The following is a 13,036-nucleotide window of genomic DNA, read 5'->3' as shown; positions in this document are numbered from 1 at the left end:
AAGATGAGACGTGTTTTTCCTTTTCCATTGTGTTTCTACAGCCCGCTGTAACTAATCTACCTGTCTGTTTTCAGGGCATAGATGAAGCCTCCAGCAAAGATAAGTGAGTTCCAGTTTTATTAGGACACAAATCCATTCTCTCTGGCTCTGCAAAGTTTATAGCTGATATTTCAAAGGCTGTTTTCACAAGCTGTGTGTTTCTATTGGAATGAGCCAGTGTAAAATGAATATTCTAGATAGAATAGCCCTGCAAAAAAGCCCAGCTGAAACCAGAATTATTGGTATTACCTGGTGTCCCAGCCTGACCAAGTTGGTCTCAATTGGTGTTCAGCTATTTTACAGGGTTCTTACAAAGTGCTTGAAGTACTTGAATTTGGCTTTTTTAATTTAAGACCTTGAAAATATATTTTTTTTTACCAAGAGGTGCTTACAAAGTGCTTGAATTGTAAAAAACTTAAAATATGTTGCGGAAATCATTAAATAACTCAAATGTATTTATTTATTTTTTTCCGGAAAACCACGGACACAATCCTGTTACGGAAAGACGTAGGCTACCTCCACTCCTACAGCCAAACACCACTCCCCCTTATCATTTTTCTCGCTCTCATAGACATGTTGGTCATGAATCATAGAGAATAAAGAATTTATTTGATGAATATATCATTGCATACCTCTGTGTATGTTGTATGCTTCTTATTCAGAAAAATTTTTAATACCAGAGGAATTTTATGACTTTCGGTTCCGTTAACAGTTCTCAAACGGCCATTCTTCCACTGGTGCGGATGGAACACACATGGGGAATCACTAAGGATGAAATGTGCCCAGTAAATGCACTATTAGCACGTGCTCTCTGTGCTGGTTTAGTGCCCCATTCACTATATGAGTAATGCAGATCAGCCAAAAGCGCAAACTAAAATCCACTCAAAATCTATGATGAACACAAATTGCTCACGCAATTCTGATCTTGCAAGTCGATTCTGAGTGCAACAGCGGAGGACGCAGCAGACTACCTTGATATGACACACTCTGAGTCTGCCGAGACTCAACAGCAGTGTGGTGCGGAGGGGGGCGGGGCCGGGCTAGAATGTTGCATGCCCGGTCCCCAATCGGCCTGATGGGGCGCACGAGGGATAAAGGCGGCCGGTGACAACGGTTCGAGAGAGAGAGAATTACGGGCATGTCCGTCATGTGTGTGTTTATGTTTGTGTGTTTTGGTTTTGAGTTTAATTAAATATTATTTATATTGACAAGCCAGTTCTCGCCTCCTCCTTGCCCATCTTAACCCCCTTACATTGGTGCCGAAACCTGGGAAGGAGGAGGGATGCCAGTCGCAGAGTCCTCAACACTACCGTCCACCCAGGGGAGCGCCGCTACCATCTGCCGGGTGACGGAATAGCCCGACCGTCCGGACGCGGGGAACGGCCGCCATCCGCGGGGCGAATGGGGACTGGATTCCCTGACCTCTTGGAGCGATGGAGCCGCTGCCAGGGGCGGAGGAGTGCCCTGCCGTCCCCCAGAAACGTGGAGGGGTCGAGGTTAGACCGCCGTCCGCGAGGGGAGGAGGGAAGTAACTCCCCAATCGCCTGGAGCGGTAGGGCCGCTGCCAGGGGCGGAGGAATGTCCCCAGGTGCCGCCAGAAATGCGGATTTGGTTTTGAGTTTAATTAAATATTATTTATATTGACAAGCCGGTTCTCGCCTCCTCCTTGCCCATCTTAACCCCTTTACAAGCATTAATCGCTAGTTATGTGTGTTCTGTGAATTCTGGATGACCACCAGAGGCAGTGTTAAACACTAGTGGATTATTGCCATGCCAGCAAGATAGGTCGAGAGAATATACCAACATAGTCACGTGATGATGTGGGCTAAGCTCGGAGGGTTATTCACCATAATAGCTCAGCACTCCACCTGGGAAGTCTTTCTCGCACATTCCGAGTGACCAAGAACTCTGGCGGTTATCCAGAATTCACAGGACCACAGTTACATACTGTACGTAACTGGCATTCTGTTTCATTCCTCCTGACCACCAGAGGCAGGGTTAAACACTAGTGGATGATTATTACCAACATAGTCATGAGGACTACCACATGCCTGAAACCCGTTAAGGTTGCTCTAGAAGAACTGCAAAGCTCGAAGCATGAGGGGCAGCAACGTTGAGCTTGTAAAACCGGCAAAGTTGCATGGAAAAGACCTGGTAGCCTCTAGGAGACGCCTCTAAAATTAGCCCATGAAGAAGAAAAAGCCCTAGTGTTTGACAGGACAAACCTCTAGGCAACGACCTCTGAGCCTCCTTGTAGTGCAGAGTGATTATTTCCTTTATCTATTTTGACAACTTCTGTTTCGATACAGGGCCACCTTTCTTCACACCACCGTAATAGACAAAAAGCTGATCGGACTGCCTGAAAGTAGTGGTAGCCTCCACATAATACCTTAAAGCACATACCGTACACCAGGGGTGCCCACACTTTTTTGTGTGATGATCTACTTTTAAATGACCAACTCAATAAGATCTACCAACTAAAAAAACACAGTTTCATTTAAAATAAGAAAATGCTTGTTGGGACTACTGCATGTATCCCTACATGGAATTCATCTTCTAATTAATAAAAAAATATATAATAATGTTCAATGTTGATATCATTCAGTTTTAAAACTAAACCCAAAACACCTACAGCACAATAGATTACAATAGCCAGGTCATTTACCTTATTCTGATGAAATTGCGATGCTACTGCCCGGATTAGGCAAAACTGTCTGATTCCATTCAGTTTTGCCTAATCCGGGCAGTAGCATCGCAATTTCGCGCTCTGTTCTCAGAAGTCCTTGGAAGGCACGTATGCGCAAACCTAGTTGTCATGGCAACTGAATAAACAAAACCTTGCCTGGTCAATATTTACTCGTCAAGTGCAAGTCAGACAGAAACTAAAAGAAGGAAAGACATTATATTTATTTTTATTAAAATTTAAAGAAAGTACATTTACATTTTGTGCGATCTACCAGCATTGCCTTTGCGATCGACGTATTGGGCACCCCTGCCGTACACAATAAAAAAAATCCCTTGAATCCTCTGGTTCTGAAGAAGGCTGAAAGGGAGACAGGCCAATGGAGAACCTTTGGAAGAGAATATGGATTGGGCTGAAGTATCACCCCATAATTTTCCGGCAACAACGCAAGCACAATTCACTAATAGACTAATGCACTAATAGTGCATGTAGCTCACTTACATGTTTAGCAGAAGCAATAGCCAGTAAAAAAAGCAGTCTTAAAAGATGCCCACTTAGTGTCAGTTTTCTGTAAGGGCTCAAATGGGGAGGAGCACAAGAAAGCAAGTACAAGTGGTAAATCCCACACAGGAAAATTTGGATATTGAGCTGGCCTCAAACATCTTGTACCTTTCAAAAAACTGCATACCATTGGACCCATAGTTGGGGTGTGAATACTTTCCAATCACTGAGGGACACTGTTTAATAGGTTGTTTCTTAGGGTCAAATGATGAAGCATTCGAAGCACCAAATTTAAGGCTGTCCATGAAACCTGAAAGGTTTAATGGGCAAGTGGGATGTCTAGAAAAGGGGGTTCCAAAGGACACAAGACAATTCAATTTGAGATCTTTGACTGTCAGTGCCCCCGAATTGGGCCTAAAAATTTGGAGACTCTAAAACCTTCCAAATTGTAGATCCCAACCCTAAACCAATTTGTCTCTAATCTAATTCAAGAGGCTCTGTCAAGCTGTGAGTGCAAGAAGCATGTGTGTTCCTTTTTTCTAGAGCCTCATGCTCTCGATTTGTCTTTCGAGGGACATTGGGCTACAACCGTGTGAAATTTGGGGGCTACAGGACCTTTATAGGAAAGTCCTACCTGCTATATATTCCATTCATTTTTGGTAAGTGGTTGGTGGATGGTGAAAATAAGTTGCACATGGGCCGTCCTAGTTACAATCTATCTAATGGGCTAAAATAGGTGTTTGGGGGACATAATGTTTATAAATCCAGGATCAAATTAATGACTCAATCACATTTAGGTGACTCTATGTCTCCCTATGAAAAACATACACCATTCAAAACCTCAAAATTCAACTGACCACGAACCACCTCAAATTTTGAATGGGATCAATTGTACATGGGATCTGCATATCTCAGCTCTGGGCAGACTTACAAAGCTAAAACCTATACTCCTATGCTCATCGCAATCTCTTCTCTATGGTGTGAATTTCGAGAGGATAAGAGAAAGTAAAAAATGTAGTCTAGGAGGTGTCGTGCAGCGACCACAAACCAGCATCCACGGAGTTACCGAATAAGCGCTCCAAAGACCTGATGGCTTTACTGGTTCCCTACCGTATGTCCCTCCTCCCAATTTTCCCCCATGATGTCTAAGATGCAATGAGGCTTACGATAATTAGAATGGGGAAAATCTCTTGGAGGCTTGCGGGACCTCTCGCACTGCGAATAACGGGTTCGAGCCACTTATCCCAATTCCGAGCCCACTGTGAGCATGGCCCCTTTAGGGCCCTGGCCGTGTGATCTATCATGGGGTCCTGCTGCTGCTGGGGTTACGGCTGAAGCCCCCTCCTGGTGCAACAAGCTCTGCAACACCCAGCAGTCCTCCACTTGATCCTGGAAGAGTGCTTCTCCTGCTCCATTCACAGCTCCATGAGGACCTGGTGTTGTGCTTGGAGGATGCTGGTGAAGAACTTCTCCATGCCTTGTTTCATTTGGCGGTAATGGCTAGATGTGCAGGGAAATTTTTGTGAATGAAGCAAACAATGAGACTAATTGACATAGAAAGGAGGTATGTTTGCATGGAAAGGAATGACAAAGACCTAATTTAAATATTGACAATGCAGCGCAATTTCAGCACTGATTGTGCCTGCTAAAATAGATTGAATGTGGTTAGTGAATAAGATGCAGGTATTCCAGGTATTTGTGCTGAAATACCATGCTCAAAAGTGTCACAACTTTTCAGTGAATTCTCCCCAAAGTGTTTCCGGAAGCGCTAATCAGCTTTGTGCACCATTGCTCAATTCACATCAAGAAATGTATTCGTCCAGAGTAAAAATATCTAAAATAAGATATATAAGGCCTATATAAAACGTTCTGCTTTGTTTCATAGTCCAGTCCAGTCCAGTCCAGTCCAGTCCATGTTTTGTTCTGTTCACGTTTAGAGTTAGGGTTTTTGGATTTCACATTTGGAAATAAACTGCACTTGTGTTCATACATCATTGTCTTCATCATTGTCATTGCCAGCATCGTTACAAGTTCATCACATAAAGCTGTTGAATGACTTAAGAAAACTTTTTAATGTTCCAATTATTCATTTTTGTTAGAAAGTAAAGTACATTTAAGGCTGCACACTTAAGGGTTGTGTTTTAATAAGTGGTATTTTATCTACAACTGAAGAATTTATTTGATGAATGACTACTCTTGCATAGTCCTTGAAAACAAATTAAAGTGTGCTTGAAAAGTACTTGAAAGTCCTTGAATTTCACTTTGAAGCATCTGTACAAACCCTGGGTTTAGCTGGTCGGCCAACTGGTCTATCAGCCTGATCAGACAACAAGAGCTCAAAACACCTTAACACTAGACCAGCTAAGACTAGCAGAATATCTTAGCCTTGTTTAAAACTGTCATATACTGTATATTATATGTTTTGAGGCTAGAGATATGTAAACGCTTTTCATGCTAAATGCTGAATGTCATGCTCTCATAATTTTTACAGAATATGAATGTAACATTTTGCCCTCATTTGGTTGTTCTCCTCCAGCCGCTGTGCACAAGAGGCTTTGAATCCAGAAGATGAGGTCGATGAGTTTTTAGGTCGGGCCATAGATGCTCGTAGCATCAACCAGCTGCGCAAAGACCATGTCAAGAAATTCCTGCTCACATTCAAAACCCCTATTCTGGAGAAAAAGGTGCATAGACAGCCTATAAAATACACTGTCCATGAGACAACATATTTACGTACAAACTCGTAATACAACACCAATTTTTGTGCTTTCAGTACTCCAAAAAGGTGGATGATTGTTTTGGCAGTTATGTGGCCTGCACTCTCCTCGTCTTTTGCTTCGTTGTTTTTATTCAAATCATCATCTTCCCGCCGTGAGTAGCATTGTATTAACAACAATTATTATGTATAATAAGGGATGTGGATTGAGACCTGAGTTTATGGTATATTTTATTTCAGGACACACTTAATGCTGTGCATGTTCATCAGCATCTTTATTATCCTCGTCCACGTCCTCTTTTTAAGTGCCATTTACTCCTGCGTTAAGGTCAGTCACTGTTACTTTACTCAAGCTGAAGTATTTGTACAGGTGATATCTCTACGTGTAAGCTGAACCACCACACTATCAAGGAGCATCATTATTCACCCTGCTTTTGGGGCTTTTTGGGGTCATTCATGGTATAAATATTGCTAATGGTCATTTTGTGAGTGAATTTATGTATCTCTTCTAACTTTTGTGTCTTATTGCAGCTTTTCCCAGTTAGCTTACAGACAGTGTCCAAGAGGATTGTTCAATCCCGTATTAACAGCACACTAGTTGGAGTCTTTGCCATTCTGCTTCTCTTCATCTCTGCCTTTGTTAATATGGTAAGTATGTGATCCGCCTCAGTGAATTCACTTCAGTGGGTAATGCTGAGAATATTATACAGGATTGTGACTCTCAGAGGAAAATCTTTTCAGTTTTTGTGCACCGTTAGGTTTTATGTACCACAAGTGAATATTTGTATTTACTTCTTTTAATTCCATTAAATGCCTGTTGACACACAGGGGAAAACCTGATTATATTTAGCAGAATGATGAAAAAAAAAAAAATAATGGAATTAAAGACCCATGAAACTGAAATTACAGTTTAAGGATTTTAATCCAAATGTATAAGCACACTCATAAACGTTAGATAAATTCACTTTGAGCAGATATACACATTTAAAATTTACAATATTTTTCTTCTGAGAAAACAGACCAAAATATTGATGACTCATCTTGCCCTACACAGATTTTTGTCCAATCAAATACTCTCTAGAACGAGAGTGCCCCACCCCTTAATAATGTAACTAAACTAATACAGTATGTAAATAAAACCTTTAGACCTTATTCATGCTATCGCCATCTTTGGCTGTGAGGGATAGACTCTCTTCAATGGGCTGTACTGCTTTTTAAAGTCATTTTGGATCGTTCTGCAGACAAAACATTGATAAAATATCTGTCCAAGAGCATTCAGTCTACAAAGAACTCCAGACAATATGAGTTGTGGAAAATCAGATGTGATCAAGGACCTTTTTACAGCTTTATACTTTTCGTGCGCCCGAAGAGATAGGTCTATCGTCTATCCCTTACAGTCTTGTTGTCAATCCCATAGACATAATAAATACATAGACGCCCTATTGGCCGCTGGAGCGTACGTCAACGGGCCGCCATATTGCGGAGGGCAACATTCCCATTTCTCTCATAACGGGAGTTGAGGAAAAATGCCTGCCTCATGTGCTGCTTGGGGCTGTACAAATCGCTGCACTATTGAAAACAGGTCTCGGGGAATTACTTTTCACAAGTAAGACTGAACATTTGTTTTTGGTTGTATTTGGTCGTTATATAATTAGTAATAGTAACGTTAGTTGGCCACCGGAGTTAGTCAGACTAAAATAGCTTGCTTGCGAGCTGTGAAAGTTGAGACATGAGTTGACATGATTTATAGTATAGTTTTATCTTATATTTTATATTATAAAGTAAATTTCCTGAAAATCTAAATATTTTCTTAAAACCGACTTTTATGACAAGTACTCGTTACACCATGTACGAACCACTGAAATCGGTTGATAAATGTAAACGTTATTTTTGTTTTTATCCAGAAAAACCGCAACTCACCCGTTTACTTGCATTTGATTACAGCGCAGTCTTGCCCTCCGCAAAATGGCGGAAGCGTTGACGTATCGCAGCAATGTTCCAAAGCGACCAATAGGGCGTCTATGTATTTATTATGTCTATGGTCATTCCCATTAAAAATCAAAGATGGCGCTAGCGTGAATAAGGTATCTGTATCAGTAGAAAGAAAATTGCTCCTTTCCCCTAATGTTTAGCCTTTTTAACTAGAACGGACAATTTGCCATTTATTCTTAAAATATATTTTGTACGTTTATCAGAATTGTATTTTTTTATTCCTTTTATTTTTCAGTTTGCCTGTGATGGAGACAGACTGTTAGACTGTTTGGACATACAGCAGAAAAATAATGTTTCAGTTATTTTGTGTCGGCTGCATAATCTGACTCAAACAGCAAAGGACACCACCACCCTGTGTCCTGCCCAGACTTCATGTGTTTTACCCGAGGTCAGTGTGTGATGATCCGTACATGTATACTTTGTGTACACTTTGCATATATGCTCTCATGTTACTCTACTGTATTCATATACCTTGTATTTTGCTCAATGAGGATGAGTGACATATTTGTATGTATTATTTTTCTCATTGCTATGAGGATGTTGCCATGGTTGCGGTATGATATGGTTTGCAACACTAGGGTTCCGAAAGTAAAAATCCCAATAATTTTCTTCATAGACCACGTTCACACAGCAGCAAAATTCGGTTATAAGACCGGTTTTGAGTACTTAATAAAGTTACGTTCACATACAGGACGGTGATTTATGTGTGTGACAACCTCATTCTCTACAAACCTATGCTGTGTGAACGAAACCATACTGGACAAAAAGGATATGTTTACACAGTCAGTGTTTGGAATTGACAACTGTATATACTTACAGGTGTGAGTCTTGAAATGTCCTGTTCATAAAACAGTGTACAGTAGCAGTTCGAATTCTGTCTTTATGAACAAACAACCGAAGTCACAACTGTATTTCAACAGCTGTAACCATAGTGACATTGACTATGTTATTCTAAAAGGAAAATCAATTAAGACATTCTAAGATACATTTTAGATCTTCTGAAGATCTTTTCAAGAATTTCACTTAAGAAAGTTTTTACGAAATTCTTATAATTTATCCTAAGAACTTTTGTATATATTTTTTAAGAACCTCAGTTGATATTGTTTGAAATTTATAGGTAAGAGGTAATAAATTCTCAATCTAGTTATTCATATTGAGAATTCATATTAATCGATTATTAGATATTAGATCATTAGATAATTAAGATAAAAGGATGCCATTTTTTATTTGGGTAGAAAACATTCTGCCCTACAAATGTATAATATCCAGCTGAAATTCAGAGTGCACATAGTGTCTTTTAATGGAAAAAATAAATAATTCTGACCCTGCTTGTACCGTTGCCTTTTTTCAGATTTTCATATGCTTTTTACTTCAAATCAAAGCTTATAACATTGTGAATCATGTTGGAGCTTTTTGGTTTGGTTCATGGCTTAGAATTAAAGAGAATAATACTTTTGGAACTAAGGCTGCTGAAAAAGTAGGTCTCTGTTGCACCCTATTGACAGGTTGTGTTGCCTATGCTCTAAGTACTTCACTTACAGTGTGCTGCTGACTCTGCTGTGCTGCTCAGTGTTCCTGCACATCAGCAGTATAGGCAAACTGATCCTCATGGTCTTCATCCAGATCTCCTTTCTGCTGCTAGTGGAGTGGCCTCTGGTCACTCTGTTAGACTACGCCGACATGTTGGTCACTGCCAATGCACTGTAAGTTTCCTTAATGTTATCTATTCTTATAGTCCAACAGGATTCTTGATTTTGCTAAGTAGGATGTGCTCCTGGATCAGCATGGTTGTTTGTCCTGAAACAATATTCCTGTCAACCAATCAGATTGCAGGGTTAAGCTTAGGCCTGGGATTGGGGCTTTAGCAACAAGCATAACAACCTATAATTTCCCTCAAATTTTGATAAAAAACATTTCCCTCAAAATATAAGACTGCTAGAAATACCAAATAAGGTCTGTGAAAAGGGTCAATTTTTAATGTGTGTTTTTGTGTTGTGTGCTGAGCTCATCATTGTTACTTTTTTTTTTTTTCTGTCGGGGTAATGCTGATTTATCCTATTTCGTTGAACAGTTCTTTTTTTCCTTGAAGGCTTTTGAATGTATCTGCATTGCAGTGGGTTATGCTTTGCATTTGATTCAGTGTACTGGTATACAGTTCTGTGAAAAGTATTTGCCCCTTCCTGATTTCTTCTGTTTTTGTGGATTTTTCATACAAAAATATTTTAGATCTTCAAACGAGATACAGTATAACGTAAAAAAAGGCAACATGAGTAAACACAAAATAAAGTTTTCAAATATATCTATAGTGCATCCAGAAAGTATTCACAGCGCTTCACTTTTTCCATATTTTGTGATGTTGTGATTTTGTGATGACAGCCAAAATGGATTCAATTCATTATTTTCTACAAACAATACCCCATAATGACAATGTGAAAGAAGTTTGTTTGAAATCTTTGCAAACTTATATAAAAAAAAAATAATAATAAAAACAAGTTTTCACAGCCTTTGCTCAATACTTTGTTGAAGCACCTTTGGCACTAATTACAGCCTCAAGTATTTTTGTGTATATTGCTAGAAGCTTGCACACCTATTTTTGGGCAATTTCTCCAATTCTTTTTGCAGGACCTCTCAAACTCCATCAGGTTGGATGGGGAGTGTCGGTGCACAGCCATTTTCAGATCTCTCCAGAGATGTTCAATCGGGTTCAAGTCTGGGCTCTGGCTGGGCCACTCAAGGACATTCACGGAGTTGTCCCGTAGCCATTCCTTTGCTATCTTGGCTGTGTGCTTAGGGTCGTTGTCTTGTTGGAAGATGATCCTTCGCCTCAGTCTGCGGTCCAGAGCGCTCTGGAGCAGGTTTTCATCAAGGATGTCTCTGTACATTGCTGCATTAATCTTTCCCTCGATCCTGACTAGTCTCCCAGTTCCTGCCGCTGAAAAACATCCCCACAGCATGATGCTACCACCACCATGCTTCAATGTAGGGAAGGTATTGGCCAGGTGATGAGCAGTGCCTGGTTTCCTCCAGACATGACGCTTGCCATTTAGGCCATAGAGTTCAATTTTTGTTTCATCAGACGAGAGAACTTTGTTTCTCGTTGTCAGAGTCCTTCAGGTGCCTTTTGGCAAAACTTTTACTGAGGAGTGGCTTCCATCTGGCCACTCTACCATACAGGCCTGATTGGTGGAGTGCTGCAGAGATGGTTGTTCTTCTGAAATGTTCTCCTCACTCCACAGAGAAATGCTGGACCACTGTCAGAATGACCATCGGCTTCCTGTTCACCTCCCTGACTAAGGCCCTTCGCCCCCAATCTCTCAGTTTGGCCGGACGGCCAGCTCTAAGAAGAGTCCTGGTGGTTCCAAACTTCTTCCATTTACAGATGATGGAGGCCACTGTGCTCATTGGGACCTTCAATACTGCAGAACGTTTTCTGCACCCTTCCCCAGATTTGTGCCTCGATACAATCCTGTCTCTGAGGTCTACAGACAATTCCTTGGATTTCATGGCTTGGTTTGTGCTCTGACATGCACTGTTAACTGTGGGACCTTATATAGACAGGTGTGTGCCTTTCCAAATCATGTCCAATCAACTGAATGTACCACAAGTGGACTCCAATCAAGTTGTAGAAACATCTCAAGGATGATCAGTGGAAACCGGATGCACCTGAGCTCAATTTTGAGGCGGTGAATACTTATGTACATGTGATATTTTTCATTTTGTATTTTTTATAAATTTGCAAAGATTTCAAACAAACTTCTTTCACATTGTCATTTTGGGGTATTGTTTGTAGAATTTTGAGGAAAATAATGAATTTAATGCATTTTGAAATAAGGCTGTAACATAACAAAATGTGGAAAAAGTGAAACGCTGTGAATACTTTTCGGATGCACTGTATATGCTCTTATTGAAGCAAAAAAAAAAAAAAAAACACCTATAATCACCCATGTGAAAAACTAACCGCCACCTTAAACTTAATAGCTGGTTGTGCCACCTTTAGCAGCAACAACTACAACCAAATGCTTCTGATAACAGGAGATAAATCTTTCACGATGCTGTGGTGGAATTTTGGTTTTTGAATTTTAGTTCAGCCACATTGGAGGATTTGAGCATTAACTGCCCGTTTAAGGTCATGCCACAGCATCACAATAGAGTTCAAGTCAGGACACTGGAGGCCACTCCAAGACTTTAATTTAGCTTCTTTTGAGCCATTAAGAGGTGGACTTACTCCTATGCTTTGGATTATTGAATAATCCAGTTGCACTTGAGTTTAAACTCACGGACTGATGATCAGACATTCTCCTTCAGGATTTTCTGGTAGAGAGCTGAATTCTTGTTTCCCTCAATTATTGCAAGTTGTACTGGCCCTGAAGCAGCAAAGCATCCCTACACCATCACTGTACCTCCACCATGCTTGATGTTGTCCTTGGCTTTTTTGTGACATCCTGGATGAGTCGTCAGTGCTCTTGGAGGAATTATGGAAGGTCGGACACTGGGAAAGTTCACAACTGTTCACTACCACTACCTGTTCAAATTCACTCTCCATTTGGAGATAATGGCTCTCACTGTGGTTCTTTGGATACCCAGAGCCTTTGAATTAGCTTTGTAACCCTTCCCAGACTGATGTATTTCATTCACCTTTTCACTCATCATTTCTGGAATTTCTTTTGACCTTGGCATAGTGTGCTACTGGGTATGACCTTTTAGCCAACTACTTGATGAAAAAGTTTAGGTATTGATTTGATTTGAACAGGGCTGTCAGTAATCAGGTCTGGGTCTAGTCCAGCTGAACTCTATTATGAATGCAGTTTCATAGTTGGTATTGGATAACTTTTTTTGCTTCAATAAATAACGTCATTTAAAAAAAATATTTTGTGTTTACTGTGATTGCATTTGTTTTGTGTTAGAATTTGTTTGAATTTTATTTTACAAATTTAGCATGAGTTATACACAAAAACAGAAGTAATCAGGATGGGGGCAGATACATTTTCATAGCACTGTATGTTTAGTGGTTCATGTTGGTTGCTAATGGGAATATTTCTATTTTTACGCAGGACTTCTTTCAATGAAACAGAGATTTGGTGAGTTCATGTCATACTTTATTGTTG

At 40.3% G+C, this 13,036-nt stretch overlaps 1 protein-coding gene across 4 annotated transcripts in view; it reads left to right on the top strand.

Moving 5' to 3' along the window:
- Positions 1-13,036, top strand: part of LOC127628460 (adenylate cyclase type 6-like) — a 97,724-nt gene that overhangs the window by 74,599 nt on the left and 10,089 nt on the right. For all 4 annotated transcript variants that reach the window (XM_052105209.1, XM_052105210.1, XM_052105208.1 and 1 more), the window contains 8 exons: positions 75-103; positions 5,760-5,907; positions 5,997-6,094; positions 6,180-6,267; positions 6,471-6,587; positions 8,167-8,319; positions 9,459-9,634; positions 12,983-13,009. In XM_052105209.1, coding sequence (XP_051961169.1) covers positions 75-103; positions 5,760-5,907; positions 5,997-6,094; positions 6,180-6,267; positions 6,471-6,587; positions 8,167-8,319; positions 9,459-9,634; positions 12,983-13,009 — 836 coding nt within the window. The remainder of the gene's footprint in view (positions 1-74; positions 104-5,759; positions 5,908-5,996; positions 6,095-6,179; positions 6,268-6,470; positions 6,588-8,166; positions 8,320-9,458; positions 9,635-12,982; positions 13,010-13,036) is intronic.

Source organism: Xyrauchen texanus, chromosome 35 (genome assembly GCF_025860055.1).
Source record: "Xyrauchen texanus isolate HMW12.3.18 chromosome 35, RBS_HiC_50CHRs, whole genome shotgun sequence".
Taxonomy (NCBI): domain Eukaryota; kingdom Metazoa; phylum Chordata; class Actinopteri; order Cypriniformes; family Catostomidae; genus Xyrauchen; species Xyrauchen texanus.
The sequence above is the reverse complement of the archived record's forward strand: the minus strand, read 5'-3'. Positions and strand labels throughout refer to the sequence as shown.